Source organism: Pleurodeles waltl, chromosome 6, assembly GCF_031143425.1.
Source record: "Pleurodeles waltl isolate 20211129_DDA chromosome 6, aPleWal1.hap1.20221129, whole genome shotgun sequence".
Classification (NCBI taxonomy): domain Eukaryota; kingdom Metazoa; phylum Chordata; class Amphibia; order Caudata; family Salamandridae; genus Pleurodeles; species Pleurodeles waltl.
This window is the reverse complement of record NC_090445.1, coordinates 886,976,114-887,002,389: the sequence shown is the minus strand read 5'-3', so window position 1 is coordinate 887,002,389 and position 26,276 is coordinate 886,976,114. Positions and strand designations below refer to the sequence as shown.

The following is a 26,276-nucleotide window of genomic DNA, read 5'->3' as shown; positions in this document are numbered from 1 at the left end:
GGAGGCTTGTATTTTTCTCCACCCTAGGCGTGATAGCCCTTCCTTTAACTTGCTCCTGGAATACCTGTTTTGCATGTTTGAGCATGCCCGGGAGCATTGGCAGACTCTGGTAGGAAGTGTGGGTGGATGCCAGGGTGTTGAATAGGAAATCATCCTCTATTGGCTCAGAGTGCATTGCTACATTGTGGAATGTAGCTGCCCTGGATAGTACCTGCGTATATGCAGTACTGTCCTCTGGAGGTGACGGTTTTGTTGGGTAACAGTCCAGACGGTTGTCTGATACTGGAGCATCATATAAGTCCCATGCATCAGGATCATCCTGAGTCATCCCTGTATGCGTAGGTGACTGCATAGGAGATGTTCCCACCGGAGACAACTGTGGCGAGTGTAGTGGGGAAGTTTGTGGAGAAAAACTTGGTGGTGGTGTTTTTTCTCTGGTCACCTTCGCCTTGGGCTGCATTTCGGACTCTTGAAATGCCAGTTTTCTTTTTGTTTTAATTGGAGGAAGAGTGTATTTTTCCAGTTTTCTTCTGGATATGCAACCTCCTTTGCGTATGGTCTGGCTCAACCCTACTTATTTCCTGCTCAAATCTGTGTTTTTCATGCATTTGGCTGGAAAGTCCTTGCTCTTCTGTGTAAGAGCTTCTTTTCGGCTCCGAAGCCGTTTTTTTCGGTACCGATGTTTCTGATAAAGTCTCTCGGTTCCAACGTTATTTTTCTCACCTTGGGTGAGTTAAACTCTCGGTGTCGAGATCGTTCGGTGCCGGAATCTCCACCAGAGTCGGAAGTCTTCGTCAAATCTCTGGCCTTTTCGTGGCGATGTTTGGTCACCTTCTATCCGATGGGTTAAGCCATGGCCTACTGGCGGTGGCGTCCCCTTGGCCTTAACGATCTTTGTGTGAGTTTTGGACGGGGCTGTTTTACTCACTGTTTTCTGCATCGTCGTGGTTCGCTCACTTTCGGAATTGTCAGAGTCCGTTCCCTGGATGGAAATTCTTTCCTCCTCCTCGAGTTGTTCTCTCGGTGTCGACGCCATTTGTAGTCTTCTCGCTCGTCGATCATGAAGGGTCTTTTTTGATCGAAACGCTCGACAGGCCTCACAAGTATCCTCCCTGTGTTCTGGTGATAAGCACAGATTACAGACCAGGTGTTGGTCTGTATAAGGATACTTCAAGTGGCACTTCGGACAGAAGCGGAAAGGGGTCCGATCCATTAGTCTTTGTCGATGGATGCGTTCGGGTCGACCAGGCCCCGCTGAAGAGCGGAAGCCCCGAAGGGCCGCCGGAGTGCTTTTGCGATCGGTGCAGATACAATAACACTAACCCGGTACCGAGCGAGAACAATACCATCGAATTTTCGATATTTAGCTAACTTTCCCGATTCGAAATACGGAGCGAAGAGGAACACGTCCGAACCCAATGGCGGAAAGAAAACAATCTAAGATGGAGTCGACGCCCATGCTCAATGGAGCCGAAAGGGAGGAGTCTCTCGGTCTTGTGACTCAAAAAGACTTCTTTGAAGAAAAACAACTTGGAACACTCCGAGCCCAACACTAGATGGCAGGATAATGCACAGCATGTGTATCTGCAGCTACACATGCCACCGAACATATATATATATATATTCCCCCAACACATCGACTTTGACAGATGAGACACTCTTGTGAATGACAAACGTAATGTTTATTCCGAAAAAACAAAATCAGCTACGAACAAATTCAACACGTTTCGGTCGTCAGGACCATGGATTGGGATGCCTTAGTCCTACAAGGCTTTTCAGTGCTCAAAGTCTTTTTTCTCTTTTATCCCATTTACATAACCCTTCGTGATTCCACCACAACTGGTGAATGAAACAAACTTATATGTTTTTAATTTAAGGGGAACAACACTTACTTAATCAGATACGATTGTAAAACATTGCAATTCCTGAATTTAACCATTGTCGCTTTTCACTAAATGCATGTGTAGATGTCCTGCCTTCGAGAAAAAGCCGCCCATTGTTTTAGCTTAATTGCTTCCAGGATACAGTGTTTTCAGCCTTTCAGCAGTCTCTTGAAGTGTTTACTTCATTCCACTTTCTTACGTAGATGCGTATGAGGATCTCAATTAGTAACATAGCCCAAATCCATTCTGGTACTCGTAGTTTGTGAACCATATTAGCAGGCCCTGATTTGGTTTGCTATTTAGTAATTTGCTCCAAACAATAACTTACATTTAATCACTTTTGCTTTCTACTCAATTTTGATATGATTTGCTTGATTACACCTCATATTTATGGCTTCAATGAGTTAAAGCTATCTTCCTTATTGATTTACTTGTTCATTGAGGAATTACGATATTTTACAGAAGTATCTAATTCAATAACTTTGTCGTTCCCCTTAATTTAAAAATAAATGTTTGTTTCAATCACCAACGGGGATGGAATCACGGAGCATTACGTAAATGGGATAAAAGAGAAAACAAACATACTTTGAACACTTAAAGGCAGTGTAGGATTAAGACATCGGACTCCTGATCATGATCTTGACAACCGAAATGCATTGAATTTGTTTGTAGCCGATTTAATTATTTCATAATAAACAGGAATTCGGTCACTCACGAGACCGTCTCTCATCTGTCCAAGTGATTGTGTTGGGAAAATATTGCACAGTCAAGCTTTGCCGTAGAGAGAAGGACCACTGCATCAAAGTACAAGGGTGCCGAAAATGCCACAAAGTGCAGCTTTGCCTTTGATTTTAATGGTAAAGTCGAACTAGCAGGGTAAACGCTGCTCTTCCAAGCTGTAGTGGCAGGCTGGGAGACATTTTGGACTTTGTCACACTCAAGGGGGCACAAACAGTGCTGCAGCCCTGGGAGGACACTCTGCCTTGCGTGCCCTTGGCACCTTGGGTACCATGTACTAGGGACTTGCAATTATGTCAGCACTTGCCAATTTGGTATAACCAATTCAACATAACTTTGGTATAGGGTTAGAACCCTAGCACAGAGGTATGGTTAGCAGGCCTCAGTGCACTCAGAGTCGGAAAACTGGCAGCATCAGTCCACAAATGTGGGGATGAACATGCAAAAAGATGTATTTCTCCACAGATACCAAATCAGTACCTATGTGAAGGGACTAAAACCAGAAAGTCCTGCAGAACTGAGAAGACAAAATGCACCTCTCGGAAGACCTGGCTGTACAGATAATATTGCTTCGTTAACATATGAAGGGATGCTAAAGTAGCTGCCTGTCCTATGCCTAGGACAAGGACTTCAAGTGCTAATGCAGTGAAAGTAGCCTTGGCCCTGTAGAATGATCATGCAGTCCTTCTGAAGACTGTTTCTTGGCCAACCCGTAGCATATCTTAGTGCAGAGCATGATCCAGTAGAGGATGGTTCTCTTTAGTACTGCTATGCCATTTTTCACTCCAGAAATCTCTACAAAGAACTCATTATCCATTGTATCTTTCTTGAAGCAGTCAATGCTAAAGTTGAGCGCTCTTTTGGGATCCAAATGATAGAGTTTCTCCTCCTCCTCCTTAGAGGGGTGGGGTACAGCATAGAAACCCAGCATTTGATCAACGCAGAACAGCGTTACAACTTTAGGTAGAAAACATGCTAGTGTCCACAAAACCAGTGTCAGGTGGATTGACACAAAGAGCTTAAAGCTCACTAACCTGACAGAGGTAATGGCAACGAGGAATACAGTCTTAATGGCAAGAAGACATGAAGGACAGTGGCGAAGCAGTACAAACTGAGGGCACAGCAGATACATAAGGGCTACATTAAGATCCAACTGGGGCATTACAGAGGAAGAAGGGGGAAACATATGATGCAAACCCTTAGATCACATTGCAACCAGTGACTTAAACAAAGAGGGCTGATCTGGTAATAGTAGGAAGGTCAAAAGGGGTGAAAAATAACCCCTAACTGTGCCCCAAAAAAATCCTTGCCATGAACGTTCAATAACTTGGCCTGAAGATGTTCAATTTGGTATGTGCAGCAACAAACCACAAAATTATCCCAATGACAGACCTATACAGTCTTGTCAAGGGATGATTGGCTGCCAAGATGACATCAACCACCTCCGGAGGGACTTTGTTGGTGTTCAGCTTTTGCTGCTCAATCTCCAAACATTTAGGTGGCGATTGAGAAGTCCTGGGTGAAGAACCCTGCCTTGGTGCTGTGACAATAGGCCCTGCCTGAGGTGCAGCCTGTTTAGAGGACAGATGCTCATGAGTTCTGGATACCATACTCTCAGTGCCTAATCTGGAGATACTAGGGTGGCTTAGGACCGGTCGGTCCTGATCATCCTGAGAACTTTGGGCAGGAGTGGTATCGGCAGAAGGGCATAAAGAAGTTCAGAGTTCCGATCAAGGTGGAACAAGCTTGAGTGACCGACATCTACGAAACTTGAACGCACAGAAGTGTGGACATTGCACGTTCTCAACAGTGGAACACATCAAGCCAACATTCTCCCCATACGTGGAAGAGACCTTGTGCCACGTCAAGATGCAACTGTCAATCATGATTCACTGGGTGTTGATGGCTGAGTCTGACTGCCCTGGCATTCAAGCAGCCTGCCAGGTTGTTCACCACCAGCAAGATCCCATGTCGGTTCAGCCATGTCCAGAGTTAAAGGGCCTCCTTGCACAGGGTGAGTGAACCGACCTCGTTTGATGCAGTACTACATGGTGGTGGTGTTGTCCTTTAACACCTGTACCAGCCTCCCTTTGATGGACGAAGGAAAGCTTTCAATGCTAAACAGATGGCCTGCAGCTCCAGAAGGTTACTATGGATCTGGGACTCCACCTGAGACCTCTGATCTGCACTTCTCCCAAATGTTCATCACATCCCAGCAGCGGTGCATCATTCCCCACTGTCAGCTTAGCAGAAAGAAAAGGGGTCTGCCTCTAAAAGAATTACTGTCCAGTTACCACCACTGCTAGTCTTTTGCAGTCACCTCTTATATCTGAACATGGTCAAAGAGGTCCCCTAGATGTTGGGCCCAGGGAGATTTCAGAACCCTCTGCTTAGCCCACATATACCACCTGGAGTGCTCGCCCAGCAGATTGCAGGAGGCTATCAGCCCCAGCAGCCTCCTAGTCAGAGTCAACCTCACTGAAATCGAGGACCAAGACTCAAAAATCAAGATCATAGCCTGAACGTCCTGGACTTTCTGGGGGAAGGTATGAAACTGAACTGTATCCAGAATAGCTCCGATGAGCGGGAGCATCGGAAAAGGAATCAAGAGTGACTTCAGCATGTTGAAAAAAAACTCAAAAGATGGCAGGTGGTTCGCCCTAGTCTGGAGGCGTTTGAAGACTGCATGGGGTGAGCCCAGCTTCAGCAGTCACTCTTCAAGGTAGGGGGAAGACTGGTATCTCGGACCTCCCAAGGTGTGCTGGCACCACCGCCATCACTTGTGCGAAGACACAAGAGGCAATGGTGAGACCAAGGGAGCATAGCAAACTGGAAATGCTCCTGTTCCACCACACCCAACAGGTAGGCTAGCAGGACAGGTATATAGAAATATGCATCTTACAGGTCCCAGTGCCACCATATGGTCTCCATGGTCGAAGACAGACAAGACCTGGGCTCGGGTGAACGTTGAGATGGCGCAGGCCTACACCTTTCTTGGGCACCACAGAAGGTAGCGGGAATAATAACCATGGCCTACTTTGAGCATTGGCACTTACTCCATAGCCCCTTTAGCCAAAAGGGCCTGCTGCAAAATGGAGAGGTGGGTGGGGGTGTGTGTGTGGGGGTGTGGAGTGTGTGTGTGTGGAGTGTGCGTGGAGTGTGTGTGTGTGTCAGGGGGGAGAGGAAGGTTTAGCAGGGGAGGAAGGAAGAGTAGGCCGCAGCCCCTGTAAATCATCTATAGAACCACCTGTCCAAAGTTATTGTCTGCCAACTTGGGTAGAATACGTGAATTTTGACTCTCACAGGGTGGCAGTGTTTCTATAAGGGAATGCTAAAGAGGCTTGGAAGGTGGGACTGCAAGGGGAGCAGTAGACTTGGTGGCCTGTTGACCTCGGGGGTGGGGGTGGGGGGGGGGGGGGGGCAGTGGCCATTAAACTGCTAAGTTTCCTGCAGAGGTTGGAAAAGCTGGCGATATGGAGCATCTCAGCAAAAGAAGCAGTGGAACTGTTGTAGGTGGCAAGGTGAGGTGGAAAGGTCCACAGAGCCAGTGGTAGCCCTGCTCTCCTTAAAATGCTCTGAAGGAGAATCAGCCTAGGCCCAAAACAGGTGAGCCCTATCGAAGAACATGTCGTGGAAGGATGAGACGTTGCCCGAGAAACCAGTCAAGTGCGGCCACGAATGACGGCAAAACGGCAACACTAGTGCCTATGGCCTGCACTATGAAATCGGTGGGGCCCAAGCCACAATTAATCGTGAACTTGGCCACATCACAATCATCTTGGATACCTGAACGAGGACAGGACAAAGATCTTTGGGCATACCAGGGAGCACTTGGGCCGCTGAAACGCAAACAGAGTAGGAGCAGCATCCCAAAAAGCAGCTGGTGTTAACTGATCGAAGGGCCAGACAAGTGGAAGAAAAAACATTTGCCAAACATTTCTACCAGCCTAGATTCTCGGTCAGTGGGAGTGGTAAGAAATGTGTTGGAGACAGCTTTGCTCATGAAGGCTTTCACCTCTAGGATCTTAGGTGAAGGGTGTTGCAAAAGAAAAGCAGGGTCACCTGAAGTTGGGGGGTGGTAGAACAAGGCTTGGCCCAATCCCCCATTTAGGTATTCTTCAGTGCTTTGTTAAATGGAAGAAGGGGCTCTGAAGAGGTCTGTCATGGTTGGAGGACGTCTGTCTAAACATTGTTTTTGACCTCCAAGGTAGAGAGATGCAGGTAAAGTGCTTTGGTCCCACTACACATCACCGTGGCATAAGAAGTGGATTCTTCCATGGCTGGTCCAGGGGTGGGGGAGAGGAGACCTGTTTCGTGGGAGGTATCACGACCACTAGCCTTTTGCAAGTTCTCAAACAAATTATCCTGGTAGGGCTGAGCACGTTCCTCACCTAGGTCACAATCATTATTAGAGTTTGTCCCAAAAAGAGAATGCAAAGTGTGTTGTCCATCTTGTGAGGGGGTAAATCAAGTGGGGGAAAGTGGCACCTGGGCAGACTTAGGAGCAACTTCGGTCAAGGTCGAATAGGCGTCAGCGAAAACTAGACGTCTTCCTCCAACATCGATGCAGTAGACATCAAAGTGTATGTGACCAGCATAGGTTGGGGTTTTGGAAGGAGGGTCGAAACAGAAGCCGGAGGCAAGACAGACTCAGAAAGCGCAACTGGAGCATAGGCTGAACCTGCCGCCAGTACTCCAGATGGAAGGAGTCTTCACTCCTTAAGGGCCAAAAGTCTCTCCAGAGGGAGTTGGCAGGGATCTGAAGAGCCAGAGCATGTCTGCCCAGAACTCTTTGATCTGATGTGGCCTGGCTGTTGGCCTTAGAAACACTAGTTTGTGCCGGAAACAGCTGTGGGATCAGCTCCAAAGCCGTACGACTTTAGGAGCAAGATTGAGAGGTGTGGCACAGCCTCTGCGCCTACTCAGATTAATGTCAATGGTGCCAGGGAGCGAAAACTCGCCTTGATTTCTTCTATTTCTTTTTAGCCTTAACTCAACTGTTGGACTATGATGAAGAAAGATTTCCTGAGTGGTTCTGTCAACTACAGGGATGGAAACTAAGTTTGCGTGTGGACCGTGACTTGGAACAGGCCCGGCAAAGAGTCTTCTTATGCTTGCCGATACACAATTTTGCCTTGTGGTACACAATGGCCTTCAGGTTCATCAGCATGCAGTCGCTGCAGGTGTCACAGTCATGGCTCCACCTCAGAAACCACAGGCACACTTGGTGGGAAACTGTCATAGACCACTGTTTATAGCAGTCCCTACAGGGGTTAAAACCGGTCATCTTTGGAGGTGACAGGAGGTGATATTCCTCAGACACTGACTAACAATTCTGAGTTAATTTTCTCAGAAGGACAAGAAGGGAGCTCCAGATCAGCTTCTGGTGGCCCAGAAAGGAACAGACATCAGCGCACAGGGACCGCACCTATAAAAGGTCCCACATGTACTTTCTGGAGCGAAACAGCCTCAATGTTGATCTGTACATCACCACCTGAGTCTCTATCGGCAGAAACTGTACTTGTCCAGTTATTCAGCGATGTGGATGTAGTCCTTTTGGTTGGGGGGTTAGGGCAGTGTTCCTTTTTTTATTTTGAGGGAGGAAGTGGGGAAAAGTTAAGAGTTTGTGAGCTAGTGTTTAATACTCATAGGACTCTTAGCTGGACATATAGTCTATTCACCTGCGCACGTACTGCTCAATTATACTGACATATTTTGATATACGTTATTAATGCACATAACCAACTTCTAACAGACATGCAAATAGTCACTTGATGGAAAAAGCACAGGGTCAGTGAAAACCAGTTCCAGTGATTTACCTAGGGATGGGGAAATGATGAATGGTATGGATAGTGATCCTTTAAAGGTGAAGGATGAAATGGTTACTTGTAGTCCTGGTTCTGCAGCATAGGACACTTTATTCGAACCATAAACCTTAGAATATTCCCCTGCTGCATGCACAAGCCTACAACAGGCATGATTGTGTCAGTTTTAGCCTGCCAAAACAAATCTTCGCAGAACTACATTGCATCAGCCAGAACACCAACTGTTGCTTACAAGTCTAAGGAATGAGGAAAAGTGCAGCCTGATAGGTTTACATTGTGAGAGCTAGAGTACTCAGTCCCTTTCAGACTCCAGGGGATTCTGCTACCCATGATACCTTGTACTGGCAGCTGCCTCTGAGTGTTAGTTCTTTCTGAAATGAACAGCGAAAACTAGGATTAAAGTTTGGTCGTTTTTACACCAGATGACCAAAATAAGAAGGAAGGAATGAGATTACTTTGTGATTTCAATGAATATTCCTACCCTACAGTTCTTCTACATTGTAGGCTTTTAATTGATAGCCACACTTTAGAACAGTGGTCTCTAACCTTTTCTTTAAAAAGAGCAACTTATTTCTCAGTAATTATCATGTGCTACTAATATCGCTACTGTTGTATCAATGACTATGTCAAACAAGACTACATCAGTGGCCACCCCATGCAAAACTGCCAGCACAGATTACCTAAGTGAAAATTGCCATTGCAGTAGTAATGTGGCACAGGTTTTAATAATTTTGCATGCCTCGATATGCAAAACACATGACAGTAATAGTTTTAATGCCAGGGCATCGTGATAATACTATTAGTAACAAGTCTCCTTAACGTCATTTGATGGGTCAACCATAAAGCATCTTTAAGTATATTTTTGAAATTCAGACATTTTTCTCCAAACTACAGCATATATGTTCTGAAAATACACACTTTCATCTTGAATATATGCATTTCTATTTTGGGATACATTTAATAATTCAACCAATGCAAAGGCTGATAATTTAGTACGCTGAAGTGTACAAAGAAAACCTACTTGTATGTAGCTGGTGAGTTACCAGTAGCTCACAAACTACAGGATGGAGAAGCCTACTTTAGAACAATATTAGTGTTGCAAATGGGTTACACCCTTTTAGTCTTCCAGAGTTTTTAGTTTTTGACTACCTGGTTTTTGGAGTTTTGTTGTGAGTGGGTCTCACTACCTGAGATTCACTTACTGTAAAATCATGGTAACTGGACTGAGCGTGGTAACTGCCAGTTTGCGCCTTTTATGATAAGGGTCATTGCAGTGCAGCTGGGTAAGGGGCTTTGGGCTGGTTACGTGTGAACAACTGTGTGCAGGCTTTGTGTATGGGAAAACCCAGTATCGGCACACCGGTAGCCTGTCACAGAAGGGGCTCTTCGGGCCTGGTGCTGACATATTGTAGGCCTTATAATGTGAATGGGCATCCATACTGTAGGCCTGTAGTGCTTACTGAAGGTCTGTGGTGCTTACACTGTTTATACATTATAAAGCAAATCTGCACTAAGGTACCCTTCCACACACCTTAGGCTTACAGAGTCCGGCAAGATACAAATCTGTGGTAAAACATATACCAAATATGAATCTACAGTTTTCAATTTCCCACTTATACACCTTATGCTACTTTAGGATTTGTCATATTTCCCTCGCTCAGATGAGAATAAGATTACAGGCCTTTGTCCCCCTACTAGACAAAGTTAATAACTCTGCTTCCAAGCAGAGTGATCAAAGGCCTCCCCACACAATAGGGTAATTAACCGTGTTCGACCCAGTTCCTGGGATAGTAAGGGGTGGGGAGGAAAGCTGCATCTGATAATTACCTTTTCACACTGTACCTGGACTGGGGTAGCCCAGGACCCCTGGAACAAAGAGGGAGGGCCAGACCTCTGAGGCCAATACAGGAGGGGGCTTGCCTTTGAAGTCTTGTGGGAAGGGATCAGGCAGCTGTGCCATCAAAGCTGAGGAACTTAGGGCAGTACTTTCTACAAGTATACTGAAGTCACCAAATTGGTTTGTCTCAGGACGCTGTACAGGTATGATGGACAGGCGTGGAGTGATGATATCACGTAGGAGGTTTACTCTATGTAGTGTGCAAAGTTGGGCACACCGTGGAGAGAGTCTGGGCATCCACATGTTTGTTTACAGAGGTAAAAACTAGACCACCTAATGCTTTAATTTTTATGGTAGCTTGGTCGAATAGTTAGGCCAGTCTTGGAGAAGTGCAAAGCACTTGATGTACTCACAGTATCAGTAAGCAAGACATACACTCAAACGATTAACTCAAGACCAATTTACAAAAATACTTCAGAATTCTATAACATTTTTGAGACCAAGATCACCAGGATCGGGTAAGTACATTTAAGTTATGATTTTGCAAAATTTAACTGAAATAATCTTTGTGCATAAGGACGCACCGTAGGAGTCAATGGGAGAGAACTTTAAAAATGCATATAAAATCAGGGAAGGCATTTACCAATGTCTCCTTTTGTTCTTCAGTCAAGGCCGTCAAGAAGTCTTGTGGGCCAGCCAAGAGTTTTGGCGGTTTTGGCAGGAAGAGCTGCTGAAAAGTCCTTGAAGCTGGTGAAGGACCACTGCGGGGGACCACATGCACAGAGGGACTTCAAGTTAAGTCTGGTGGGTCCCCTTGGAGTGTAGAGGTCACAAGGGCTGGGGGACCCTTCCAGCAGAGCTGGTTTCTCTGGTGCATGGCCCAGGGAGGATGGGTGCAGAGCAGACAGATGAGCCCAGAGCTGTGCGCAAGGGTGTCCTTGGAAGCAGGAGCTAGGTCACTTGGAGTTGCTTGCATGACAGCAGGGCCACTCTGGCGGTGCTTTTTGAAGTCCCTCGACTGGGGCCTCCTCCTGGTCCTTTTGGAGTCTGGAGGACTTTCCTTCCTGGTGTCCGATGTTGAGTGACCAATATCTGGGGCTACTGCACAGGTTCAGCCACTGGAGGTTGAAGGTTGCAGGTTTTGTCCTCATGGTCAGTCAGGTGAAATGTGTTCTGGATGCAGTGTCCGGTCCCTTGGTCAGCAGCTGGTCAGTGAACAGGACTTCACTAGTATTTTGGTCTTTATTACAGGAGAGTGATGCCTTCACTCTGGAGGGAGGTCTTTGGTGATTTTTAAGAGTGGAGGTCCTCTGGGGATTATTATTTTTTTTTTTTTAAGAGTCTGTCCCATGTCCGAGCAGCCCTTCAGCAGTGATTGTCGAGTTCTGAGTGCAGCATGCAAGGTTTGGTGCCTTCTTCTTTGTGCAGCAGTAATGCGGTTCTTGAGCCTTGGGTATTCTTTGCAGCTGGTCTTCTTGAGTCTTTTGGGATCTGCTCTGCTGGTCTAGTGGTGCCCACTTAATACTGCATTTAGTGGGTATTTAGAGGAGTACCTAGTAGTGACCAATGGGTCATCTACCTTTGGATAGCTACACCCACTATGTGACCACATCCTGTGGGCAGAGGTCACTTCCATATTCCCAATAGGCTATTTTCCTACCATTCAAGGTGGAGGAAAATGAAATGGAGGGGTCACCTCGCACGCAACACCTTAGATGTGGTGCAAGCTGGTGGTGGCCACTCCTCCTGTCCTTTGAAAGTTTTCTCGCCATTGCTCCCACCAAAAGTGCAGGTTTGCAACAGGGGTGGCCATCTGCTGCTAGCAGCAGGGCTGGGGGTTGAGTTTTAAGGGCGGCAAGCCCTTTGAAGCTCGCTGGCAGGGCAGTGCAAATTACTCGGGGAGGAGGTGTAACACCTCTGCCCAGGAAGGGCTTTGGTCTCTGGACCTAGAGAGCACAGGCTCTCAACCCAGGCTTCCCGAATCTTGTCTGGTGGTGGCAGTCTGGTTGTGAATGGCTTTTGCAGGGGGCACATCTAGGGTGGCCTCTGAGTACATGTTGCAATAAATCCAATACTTGTACCATTCTGATTTGTTTGATACCATGAGTGGCCATCATGTAGCTGTGAAACTCGTACTGGCCAGTGTCCAGCACATGTATGTAAAATGGCTGCTCTGTTCACTTACCATGTCCCACATTTGGCAGGGACACAGTAGGGGCATATTGCTCATGCAGCCATGCCCACACATGCAGTGTAGTGCACCCTGCCTTAGGGCTGGGAGGCCTGCCAAAGGGGTGACTTACCTATATTGAATGCAGTTTGTAGAGGACAGGGCACACAGGCTGTGTGCCATGTCAGTTTTGGATTTTGGGACTGCACCAGGACACAGCCTACAATGGCAATGCTGAGTGCACTTGGATGCATGGTCCCAGAGGGTGGCACAATCTCTGCTGCTGCCCGTAGGGGTCTACCCTTAGTACCCCAGGCACCTTAGTACCATTTACTACGGACTTATAGGGACAATTAAGGGTGTTTCCAATTGCGCCAATATTTGTATCTGTTTTAGGGATAAACACTTGCAGTCTGGTTACCAGGTACCTAGTGCACTCCAGTCAAAGTTGTATCCATAAAGTCGGGGGGGGGGGGAAGGGGTGTACTGGTGACAGGATGCCTAGCTGGAAGGAAATGCCACCTGATACCCTGCAAGAATGGAGGGAAGGACGTTGACTTCAACTGACCTCTAGATCTAGGATGGGTCTCTCCAGGGCCAGTAGCACTGATCCCCTTCTGCTCCCTGAGGAACAGTTGGAGGAATGGAGGACCCTGCATGGTTCACCCAAGAGGTCTGAGGACTTGTCCTGGACTCAGACTCTAGTGCCTTTCAAGAAGCCATGAGGCTAAGTGGAGTGAGGCAGGGGCGCTGAGGGGAGTGCGGCAGGGAGGGTGCTGTGCGGATTGATTGCAGAGGAGCTGTTCAGGATGTCTTCCTCCAGCGGAAGAGCACCAGAAACCAGGCAGAGAACTGGTCTGGCAAAAGTAGCCAGAAAATCCAGCCCCCTGCAGCAGACACACGTTTAGAGGACAAGAGGCCAGAAAAAGATGCTCCTGGTGGCTATAGCTCGTCATCAGGAGCAAATGGACACCTCCTTTGTTGAAATATGTCCTACACAACGTAGGATACAGCCTGGTCTGTTGAGAAGACTTAGCAGAGATTGAAATTGTGCCTAATTTGGGGAACGGGGAGGCACTTTGAATACATGGTTAACCAAAGGCTTCCTCGGAGCAGCTTGACCAACACTAGAGTAGGCTTTTTGTAATCAGGCCAATAGTGTCTTGTAAAAGTGAGGAGTGATTTCCATTTGCCCACCATGTATATCTTGAGAAGAGGAATGTTTCCAAGCAAGCTTTAGGTGGCAGCTTTCCCTGTAGTTCAATTGCCTCTAGGTCTCACTAGCATGGTTTACGAGCTAATTAATAACAAAGTGACATGAAGGAAACAATCTAATAAGAGATGGACTATTTTGAAGCAGCCAGACTCTGGTGAATCCAATCATAGTTGAAAAAGAATTGGTTAGATTTCTGTAAGGTCTGTATTCTATCTACATAGAAACAAAGACCTTTCCTGACTTCAAGAAAGTGTAATGAACTCTCTGCTAGTGAAGATAGATTGCTAAATAAAGTGGAAGCATAATGTTTTGGTTAATATGAAATTCTCGTACTACCTAGGAAGAAAAGACGGATGGTTCCTCTATTACTTCGAAATCTGAATCAACCACTCTGCATAAGATTCGACTGTCGAAAAGGCCTATATTTCACTAAAGCCTAGTAACTGACATGACAGATGCTAGAGAAGCAGACTTCCAAGAAAGATGCGGCAGAGAAGCCTTGTCAACAGGTTCAAAGTATTAACCAATGTTCTGACAACATCAAAGGAGGAGGAGGTAGTGTCCTTACAGGAGGAAAGACTTTCTTCAGGCATATGAAAAGGTTTTAAAAAGGATGTTTGATAAGGATCCTTCCTGAAAGTTAATACAGCAGCAAGGTAGACTTTGATGGAAGAAAACTGTAGTTCTGATTGGACTAAATGTAATATGTATGTCAGAATCAACTCCTCTTGGCAGGTGATAGGGTTATACTCACTCTGTTGACAGCAGGCAAAAACTCTTCTATTTGAAAGAATAGCAAACCTAGCGGAAGGATGGCGTGCCTGGCTGACATATAATGTCCATGAATATTCAGCATTGATTCAGAGTCCATATTGTCTGATCTCAGGATCTTTGCTGCAAAAATCGTAAGATGATAGGTTCAGGTGGAATACTTGACCTTGTACTCTGGTGATTATGTTGGTATGCATGACCACCTCTTAATGTCTTGACTGACATTTGTAACAGGCAGGGTACCATCACTTTCCTGGCCAGTCTGGGGCAATGAGGCACACTGTTACTTGGCAATTTTGAAGTTTCTGTACAACTGTTAGTTTCAAAGGAATCTCAGAAGCATAATGTCACTGCCCAGTTCATGAAAAGGGCATTTCACAGTGAACCAGGTCTGGCTGCCTAGATAAGAGTTCTTTGCATTTTTTTTGCTTTTTATATGTTGTGAAGAAGTAGGATGACCCATACCCTGATAAAATTTGATGAAGAAAACTGTCTTAGGAAATCCATCTGTTGGTTTATTATCAGTAGTAAGTGAACTACCTTCATTAATAAGCCCATGGACAAGGCCCATAACCAGATATTCCATTATAGTTATCCCGATGTTGCAACTCCTTATTTGTTCAGGTAGTTCATGGTCATTGAGTTAGCTGTTTGAATAGTAATCTGGCTCTTTGTCATATACTGTGGGAAAGCCTTAAGAGTCAGTTCGACTGCCCTGAATAAAAGTTAAATGATGTGGGGAGAACTCTCCTTCTCTGACCAACTACCTTGCAGAGACAGAGCTCCTTGGTGATCTCCCCACTTTGAAAGAGACATCTTTCACAAACATTTGTCAGCCCAGTTGTCCTTCAGAGACCACACATCTTCCAGTTATTGCTGGAAGGACTCATGGGTAGACCTGCATTCAGGACTCCACAAATGCAGGACTCCATGGACCTTGAGAGAAGAAATATGTTTGGCTAAATGACTAGACTTTTTCCAGATACAATGACAACTCTCCCATTCTGGCGACCCTCTTTCATATGGAGAAAACACTTTTCCTTGCACTGAAGCTATAACTGCCCCAGATAACACTGAACTTGGAAATGGGGATTCTACAGATTTCAGGTTGCCTCATCTGTATCCCTAGACTAATTGACAGAGACTTTGTCTGAAGAATGGAGCAGAATTTTCAAACAACAATGTGAGCCTTTATTAGCCTTTTTAACCAATCTAGGTAATGGTAGATGAACATTTCTTGATGTAGGTAGGGTACTACTACTTCTCCCATGTGGTTTGAAAATCTGTGAGGCTTATTTCAAACAAAGCTAAAGCATTGCATTTTGGATGTGCCAACTAAAAATCTTGCTTTTCTTTTGGAATGCAGAGCCACAGCATACATCCCCAAGCCTGGGTTGGTGTGAAATTTAGTGAAGGGGCAGCATATTGACTGACTTATTGACCATAAATAGAATCAATACTGGTCTGAATGTCCTCTTCAGGCCTTTTTTCCTAAACTAGAAAAATATGAGTAAACGCCTCTCCCCTGTGCTGGGCAGACTGGTTCAAATGAAATCTTCTATGGCAACCTGCAGGTCAGGCTGATTAATTTATATAGGCAGTGGAAGTGCCTTGAAGAGCAAAGAGTAGTCATCTTCTACAATGGTCAGCATTCACCCATACCTTTTGGGCTACTTCCACTCTGCCAGTTGCAAAGATACAACTATGCCAGTGGAGTGGCAAACAGAGGGGTTAGTGAGGAGTCACTGACAGCTATTTGAGAGCATTTGCTTTGAGGTGTTAGCTGGTTGTGATTGACTAGTGTTGTTTTATTAGGCCCTCTTTGTTGATAGGGGTATCTCTTTCTCTATTGTGGATGTTGCTGACAGGACCAGGAAAAGGAATTAAACCTGAGGGTACTAACAATGGTTGCTGTGCCTGTATTGACACCAACATTTTTTTTCTTCTTTTCAAGTCACAGGCACTTTTAGTTATGTAGCTTTGTTCTGCATATCTTACCAGCCATATCCATTTTTTGTATTCCTTGTCAGGTGGTGCAGATGTTTCTGGAGCAAATGCATATATTTTCCTAATGATCAACACTATAACAGAATCTGCCTTTAAGAAGTCAGAGTTTTGTTGGGATGGTTTGTATTACTTTAACAGACATGGAGTTGCTGCATTGACACTGGAAGTTAGAAGGAAGTGCTCCTCCGCCTCTTACAGTAAGGCATGCACCAGTAAAAGCCGCACAGTTGGACATGCTCTCTGCTGAGAGATTCCATTATCACAGACATTGATATTTGAGGTGCCTCCATGTGAATATTCAATTTTGATGTTCCCTTTACTAGTACACTGTGGAAGGTGATTATGTTACCCACCAGAAAGACCCTCAAATTTGACCCTGCAGATGTGGGTATATTCAAGGAACTTAAATCCCCATCATCTGATGTGGCAAAGGTGGTGACAATCAGTGAGATCTGACTCCCCTACGTCTTCTCAGTGTGTGTGTGGGGAGACCCTGAATCCCTCAAAGAAAGCTGAGGAGTGTGAGCGGAAACACGCTCACCCGGACATCTTTGTGGAGAAAAAGGCAGTTTACATATCGGTGGCATGGAGATCTGCCATGCACCATTTTTAGAGGATGAAGATTAAGATAAAAACTGCATTGAAGTGTGCACAGGGTCTTCAGCATTGATAACCAAACAAGGAGTTCCCCACAGTTGGGGAGACATCATGGCAGTTGGCAGCGGTTTGCCTTTTCTCAGAAGTATGAACCTCAGGAGAAAGGGTAAACACTGAAAATCTCAACATCAATATGGGCGACATTGAGAGGTATCACAATGGAAGTAACACCATTGACGAATGTTGTGACGACATGGAATTGATTAAATGAATAGCATGGGAAAGTGATGCTATCTTGTTATGCAGCCTTGCTGGAGGTGTGGTGATGATTCAACAGTGAACTGGTTCTTAATGATGGATCATGTCGCACCAAGGCTTTGAATGGCTTCCTTCGTCTTTTCCACCTCTTTCTGCCCTTTTCACCCAGGGGATCCTTCTCAGGATTATTGGGTGGGGGTCTTTAAAGTGTCACAGGCCGAGTCACTATGGAAACAGAGGGTGCCCTGGAGAAAGTGTCTCAATTTTTTCTACTCATCTGCCCTTAAATCCTCCAACATGCCACAATGTCTCATACACCTACTTGGTGAAAGTCTCTGGCACCTTTTTTTCATCCACATTCATTCCACAGGATGGGCACTCAACAAATAGAAAAAGCATACTGACAGGAAAAGGATTCAACAAAAGAAAATGCTCTGTTCAGCTTGTCAGATAGAAAAGATATTGAGTGAAAGCAAGCGCGAGACTTTTAAGAGAGACTTCTCCGAAAACAAGAATGAAAACATCTAGTGTGTTTCATGATACCTTTCGCAAGAGCGGGAATAATGGAAAGGCTATGAGGCAACTGCCTGTACAAGGCATTATGGGTAGTGGAAGCCCCGGGAGTATTAACAGGGCAGGGTGATTTTTTTTTTTTTTTTTTTTTTTTAAACACTTGTAATGCAAGCCTGCCAGGCTGCATTTTCCTCATTACTTAAACAGGTAAGGTACTGTTAATGTTATGAGTGCTGTAATATAAGTTTGAGAACATGTTTTTTCATGCAACCAACAGTCTAAAATTAAAACTTTTGGGTTACAACATCTGGACGTGTTCAATGGTCACCGTTTGTTGATATTGTGATAAGTACATTGATTTGATAGTGTTGTGGTATCTCCACATGCAGCAGGAAATTATTGTAATGTTTACCTATCAATGAAGAATCTACAATACAGAACTGGTTGTTGCTGGAAGAGTTAAATATTGAGAACAATTTGTTATGCACAAACAACTTCAAAGCTCTTCACACAAACACAATAATGGGCACAAGTATCTAGTAATACTTTCTTAGAAATTCTGCTGCTAAAGAACAACCAATATTTAACAAAGCTCCCTATTGGAACACCTACTTATATGTATCTGCCTTTCATATAGTAAATAAAAGCAATGCACTCTTACCTTTGCTTCCATGCCTCCAAGACCAACCCTTGATTTGTTTCCAAAAGTCACAGACTGCTGATCGCCAGGGTAAAAAATGTCAATGAGTTTGGCATCGTCGGATCCTGGTGGGCTGTCAAAGAGTCCTAAAATAAACATATTGATGCTGAATTTCAGTGGTAAATCAAGGATATAAAATGAAAATAAATGACACGCTGACCAAGGACAGAGTATAACCCGGTTTTACACAAAAAACAATGGAACATGCAACTGACTTAAAACTGCTGGAAAACTATAAGGAAAGAAGCTAGCATTAACTGTGAGCTGCCCCTGCTACGTGTGATTAAAATTGAACTCCAAGCTGTTTTGGGAGAGGTTGACACACATGTTCAGACTTTAATCAGTCTCCTGTTCATACATAAAAATACTCCCCACCTGCAGTGCTGTGTAGCTTCTTTGCAAGCCCCTGTGGTTATCTAAATGAGCCACTAATTTAGATGGAGGTCTTCAAAGAAGGATGCTCTAATAGGCCCAGAACACTTCGTTTAACATTGAAAGAAGGTTGTTCCAGACGTGACTGAGATCCTCAAGATTCAGTTCTTCCACAGTCTTAATGAGTAGAGCCTCTGGGTATTAAAAGACCACTGCAAAATCCAATTTGATGATCTAGCCTTTCCAGCATATTTTTGGTACAGCTTTACCCTAAAACTGATCAAGCTGATAATTTTTAGTTTTGTGTTTTTTCCCTTCTAGAGTCACTAATAAAACTAGTACTACAGGGAAAGCAGCACAGCAATTTCACTCACAGAATAGGACAGTACAGGCAACAGCATTCCAAGCTTCACACTCACAACATGTATAGCATATACAATTGAAGAATAAAGTTAATGCATACAAACAGCAATTTCAGTAACCTTCTTAACATAGATTGGTTACAATACAGCCAGCGCAAGCTTCACTCGTGCATTCACAGAATAAGTCAACTACATGGACAACAATACTAGCCTTAAGTAACTTCAAGCATGAAACAGTGCACTTCAGTGTAAACGTCCAACGAGCACCAGCAGTAGGTGGTGGGTCAGGCATAATTGGGCACGGACCGGAAGTGTAAGAAAGAATGGTTGTGAAGGGAAAAAGATGGAGGAAGAGGAGGACACGAAACTGTAACAAATGTGAAAACAGGGATGAAAAAACTGTAAGACAGCGATATTAATGATATGGTTGTGGAAGAAAAGTCATGAAGTGGAAGACTAGGCAGCTGAGTATTCAGCAAGCCTGAGCTCCAGCAATGGACGCAAATAATTATTTATTTATTTTTTAATTACCTACAGCATGTATACATACTTGTACATTAAAAGGCGTACACACAAACATGCATAGCTAACACGGCGTGGACAGTAGAAGGACAAGTTTCCCTAACAGGACAAAAAGAACCAACAGCAGTAATGCAAGATATCCCTACATAAAACAGGCTCAACAAGCCCCGTGCAGGAACAGCAAGGTACATACATATTTATTTCCCCATCTTGCTTCTAATAAAAAGGAAATGAAAACTACACGTTAATCTGCTTCTAAATATGTGAAAATGTGTTAAAATCGCGTCCATAAACCTGGTTAGGGAATCCTATGTAATCCCCCTTTGACAACATTCCTCAAGCATCATTATTTTAAGTAGTCAACACACTGCACACAGTGCGCTGCATTGGGGTGTGGAGGGGATCATGGGACTAGACTAATGTTTACATTTCAACATCACTTTCTCTATAATAGAAACATTGTAGGACTTAAATTTTGGCATATGAACATGCACCATATTTTCCTGATGTGGAGAAATTTGACGGGTCTTCTCTAACAAAAATCTAGGCCTACCCTACACAGGTACTTTGGCAATGGCACTGAGATGGAAAAAAAGCGCAGGGGCACTCTACTGCAGGCATAAACCTTGTCAAATGAGCAACTTAAAAACCCGGGAAAACAATTCTTCACAAAACAGCTAAACTACTTTTTCTATTCATATGTCATCAACTGCCGTGTATACTCATTTATTTTGTTGGAAGCAAATGCTAGATAGCCACATGCTTGACGTAAGTTACAGTTGCACTTGTGTTATCAATTTCTGACTCACAAGTAACCAAGCTGCATACAATTTGCACATGTAGTATTTTCGACAAAGTACTTGAGGCTGCCAAATTTCAAGTGAGTTGGTGAAGAGGCTCTATAGTCAGTACACAAGTCAAGAAAGTACCAAAAGAAATATTGAAAACTCCATCAAGCTGCACAGAACATAAAACCTTCTTCTGCAGTTGAACGATTTTACACACTTGGGGATAACAATATTCACTGTGGATGCCAAATTCCGATAAACCACAAGTATTCAAAATATAGAATTTAGCTGAAGAGAGCATACTTTTAGCATGACCTGGATTTGTTGTTATACTGTCAGAAATTAATGTGTAATACACACTACCATACATTTGCTCTATGATTATCTTTTTTTAACAAGCATCAGCTCTGAAAGCTTAGGAGGTGTTAGATATATGCAATAACTCCTACAGTACCAAAGCCTCATGGCTAAACTGCATGTTACAGAAAAGTCCACAGAAAAGACAAGCATACCGCTTTTTTCACATACAACATAAATTGAATACATAATATGGAGGGGACCTCGCAGAAAGTTGGCCAATACACCCGCACACCTCTGTGTCCATACCACCTATCCAGTCCTGACTTCTATGTAAGGAGATGTTTAGGACCTGATTGAGTACAAAAGCTAGTCTGGAATGGTGAAGAGCAAAAGGCAGAGGAAAAACAGTCTACTAAATAAAGGGGTTTTCTATAGAAGACACAATTTAGCTATTTTTTAGATGAAAGTGAGAAATATGCAAGTCTCTCTAAACTTAGATTCTGGTAAAAGTGGCAAACGTGCAATTAGTGTTGTTTTATTAATTCGGTCCTTTTGGAACCCGCTGCATTCCTTAACTCACATGTTGAGTCTCGTTTTACAGGGAAATGAAGTAAAATATGAAATAGGGGGGAAAAATCCAGTCTAATAAAGCAGTGAAAGTATGTGTGCTTTTTAATTCACGTGCAATGCAAAATAATCATAAAAAGATTTTAAACGTTCACAATATACACCAGTGCCTCAACACAAATATGGAAACCTACCACAGAGAAACTACAGAAATGCACCTTAGGGTAGACACACCCATCTGTCCAAGAAAATGGAAGGGTAATGTAGTAGTCGGGCTATAGGAATGGTTTTCAAGTTGTTGATTTGCTAATCAACAAGAGATAACTAGAGATACTGCAGTGGTATTATTGTATGTACATCTGTTATATTTTGTATGCATTGCGCTCTTAATCAGTGTCTACAAACTGTAAATAAAATCAAGTAGAATATGATGATTTACCAGAAATACAGGAAAACTCACATTGCTGCAAAACCATGATTCTGTAACTCAGAGCAATTTAAATGCACATACCTTCTACATCTGACAGTACGATTATTAGGTCTGCCTTCATTTCAACAGCCAGTCTAGCAGCCAAACTGTCATTATCTTTAATGCTGATAACCTGCAAAAAATAAAATAAAACACTATATCAGCAATCTATGTTGAGCGTGATGCTAAGTGTTTGCTATGCATCTGTGTCAAATACCGGTAGCGTACCACTGGTTGAATGCAACCCGCTTCAAGCAGAGGAAATAAGCCACATGATTAACAGAATCAGCCAATAACAAAAGCGTGCATGCAATGTTATGACCCAAACAAAATGAAATAATTCATGCACATCCCAGGCATGACTACAACATCGGCCCTATCGTTCTTACAGGTACACTTAATTACACTTGTATTTATAAAACATACATCAATTCTTTCAGTGTTATGCCTGATGCACATTCAAATTTTTACACTGCCCATGTCCACCACAACATGCCACTTAAATGCTGGAAGATCAACAGCGATACAAAACACTAGCTTCTATGTGAGGATCGGAGGCTATGAATTTTTCTTTAAGTTTATCAACTCACCAGTCCATAAACAACAACCTATATAACATTTAACAAGACTACCTACCCCATGAGCCTTTAGTGTTGAACATAATCCAGCAACAACCCTAGAGGGAGTCCAATATAATCAACCACCAAGGAAAAGCTCTTCCTCCGCTGCCCAGCAGCCAGATAAGTGTTTTCCCTTAGTAAATGATTTTATTGTAGTAATTACTGTAATGTTATGATTACACTGCTTAATTAAATGGTTCATCCTTGCATTATCCTTTGTTAGTTTTGCACTCTCCTTTTGAGCTACTTGGCTCACAAGTATTATTAGCGTGTGACTTAACACTTCTTAGCCGGCACGTAACTGGGTTGCGAAGGAGGATCCCGCTGCGAGACCCACTTTTAAAAACCAGACGAGGACCGCAGTGTAGCAATGGTGCCGTGAAAAGGCATTTAGATGCCCTTGATTGTTAGAAGGTGACCCCTACCCTGGGTTTACACCCTCGATGATAATACCTACTTCCCCCACATGGAATGGAAGAAGATGCCGGGGACAATTTGGATAATCTGGATGGGTGTTCTAGTAACAAACCAGGCCCCAGTAGACCGTGGCAGCTGAAAGGCAGCTCTAAATGCCCCACGGTGGTCAAAAAGGTGATGCTACCCCCATAGGAATCAGCAAAATCTCCAGTCATGTTGGCCCCGGAGGAAATATACCAACCCGCAAAATATGGCCAACAGCATTTGTTAACCTACGAATAAGAGGTCCGTGGAAGACCACAAACAGAATGCCCGAGACCCAAGACTGGGAAAAAGGCCTGTATCCATGACATTTATAGTAAAACGGCAACCTTAATTACAAAAGTTATCAAGGACCCAAAAAGGGCCTCGGTTGCTCCTGGAAGACCTGTCAGGACGAACTGCTCAATATCTTGGGTCCCCTCACAAAAATTAAAAGGTACAGCAGAAAAGGCCCACGAGTCTGACAATTTGATTGATCCAACGATTCTCTCTGGCTGGGCTCAACGAGCACTCTGTTGTCCTGGCAATGTAAATCATGCATTGTCTACTGAGATGGTTGTTACTCACAGATTAATCCCAAATTGGGTGAACTAACAACCACAGAGGTGGAACCTGTGGCAGAAGGAGGTCTCTTTGAAGAGTATTTTATTAAAGAGCTCACAAAATTTGTATCCACTTTTCCCTCCCTGGACAACACGGAAAAATCAATGTACAGAGTATGCAGCCAAAAGATGTTTGGTGGAGGGGCTGAAAGAGGTAAAGGGTGCTTCACTGGCTATACCTACAACTCAACCCTCCAAAAACAAGGTACTCCAAGCTGTGGCAGGACCAAAAAAAGTTTCGAAGTTTCTTCCCTCCCATAGTAATGGTAGAGGCTGTGGCAACAGACGCCTTCTGGGGAGCCAGCAATGCTCCTGGTATTATCAATGTTCAGAAATTCCGTTTTACCCTACATGAGGAGGGCGGGGCAGGTTATTATTGTTTTTTTCACAACTGTGCCAAAATCACAGTGGATGTGTGGGTACTTGGAACCATTTGGGGTGGGGTGTTCATATAGAATTCTGCAAGACTCCCCCAAACCGCCCGACAACTTTCCTGCCCCAGGGCCCTTTTTTTTCCCTCACAGGAGGGAATGGAGGTGGTGGACCAGGAGGTACATGCTCTAATGGTGAAAGGAGGGGCTTGTGCTTTCTTCTCTCCACCCTAGAGGTTTCCTCAGCAACATTTTCTTTATGGAGAAAAAGAACAAAGGATACCATCCTGTAATCAATTTGAAAGACAAAGAGTGGGTAGTCTATCGTTCAATTGGTTTTACAGGAAGCTGACATTGCCACATCTCTTTTTGGGGCACATTCTTCCAGAGGCACCATAGCATCAAAAGCTTTTCTCTGGGGTGGAGGTGGCGTGATTGAAGGATATATTCAGGGCAGCGGACTGGTACTCAGATTCTACATTTAAGACCTACTTTAAATCAGTAGCAAGAATGACTTCACTTGTGGTCAGCCAATTTTAAAGCTAGCATATTCTGAGCCTCCGTTCCTGACACAAAATATAAAATGTCCTAGCTACAACGAAGGAAAGTTTCAGTTCTATTAGGGAGTAGGAGGAGAGGAATATCCCTCCCAATTATTCCAGTTCAGAATGCTCTCCCTTGTTTGACATGAAGCTCATTGAGGATGAGTAGATTGAAGCTATGTAGGATCATACTGATAGTGTTGTGGGTGTTCATATTGGGAATTGATGGCAATACTAAACGGATGACAAGTATCTTCAATAAGAGACGTATACAAGACTTATGTCTTTGTTCGTTTTCCTAGGACGAGAGCAGAAACATGACTTTTAATCTGACTGGTTTGGTCAGAAGTTGCAGGACGAAGAAGGAAGTGGTTTTCCTTGGTGGATGATTATATAATACTCACTATGGTTGCTGCTGCATAGATGTTCAACACTGAAGACTCATGGGATATGTAGTTTTTGTTCAATGTTATACTGTTTATTTTTTTATGGGCTGCCAAATTAATAAACTGACAAAGAAATGCCTTTCCTCGCTTTGGTGTCCTTAGTAGAAATGAAACTTTCCTTCACAGTGCTAGGAAGTTTTACATTCCAAGAAACGCATATACAAGATACGAATGTCATAGTTTTTGCGCATTATGTAAATAAATGAGATGCAAACATTGGATTTTTTCAAATTATTTCTAAACAAATCAGTCAATTAATGAATGCAGCAAGTTCCATCAGAGTTTAATAGTGCAGCAAATCTGTTGCTACCATTATCCAATTCAATAATATCGATTTAACAGACCTCGCAGGAATGAAAAAAATAAACAGCTCAGGCAATGACTATTATTTTAAAGATGTTAAAATTTCGACAGCAGACATTAAGTCATAAACTAGTTAAACAACAAAATATTCGTCTTCGTTCAAAAATGCATTAATTGAATTTAAAATGCACAAAATACATTAATAAGTACATACTAAACATGACAGGAGTCCTTTTTAGGCCCTGGTTTTGGCATCGCAGCTGTAAAACAGAACTATCAGCTTAGAATTTTGTATTAAGCGTCGGCACTGGGTCCAGTCATTTCAATTATTAGCTTTTTTGACATCCTCTCAGCTGTCAGCATAAGACTCTGTCAATGCTATGTTGGCGCCAAACAGTAAATTGCATCAGATAACAAACTAATTCTCGTGGCGGAGCCAAATGCCACTAGGTATATTTTACAGATTTTGTAACAATGGGTATTGTAGAGGGCAGTGCTGTGAAGATAGATCTAAATAAATGTACAACTGCAATGAAGGCAATGGATCCTTAAACACAGAACAGTTTATTTCTTAAATGCGTCTTGCTTTAAATGATAACTGTGTTTTTATGTGTTAGCACAGTAACCTAGCCCTACTAGCTTTGCCACCATCGGTTATATAATTCTACTATTGGTGGGCGAGTAGACAGACTATTTTAAGCACTGTCTATGCTAGACTAAAAAGCAAAATAACGAATTATTTAAATAATTACTAGTAAAACACTATATTTATCATAGTAGCTGAATAGCTTCCTAAAGTTAGTTTGCAAGTATAAATGAAAGGTATTGAAAGGCTAGTTTCTTTAATGGTTTGAGATCTGCTTTCATTCCTTCCATCCCAAGGCAGAGCTCGTTTCTTTGCAGTGTCTGGCTTAGGAGCCACACGGTTAAAATATGAAAAAGTTGCCTTACAAAGCAAGTACTGGTGCGCAGTTAAGTGCCTCTGGAGTTCTAAACCTAAACTATACGAGGGAAATGATTAAAAACAACAAGCACGCG

At 43.6% G+C, this 26,276-nt stretch overlaps 1 protein-coding gene across 2 annotated transcripts in view; it reads right to left on the bottom strand.

The window, feature by feature from the left end:
• Window positions 1–26,276, bottom strand: part of ALDH18A1 (aldehyde dehydrogenase 18 family member A1) — a 284,510-nt gene that overhangs the window by 166,326 nt on the left and 91,908 nt on the right. For both annotated transcript variants that reach the window (XM_069239691.1, XM_069239692.1), the window contains exons 7-8: window positions 21,938–22,028; window positions 18,477–18,601 (exon numbers count right to left, since the gene is read on the bottom strand). In XM_069239691.1, the coding sequence (XP_069095792.1) occupies window positions 18,477–18,601; window positions 21,938–22,028 (216 nt within the window). The remainder of the gene's footprint in view (window positions 1–18,476; window positions 18,602–21,937; window positions 22,029–26,276) is intronic.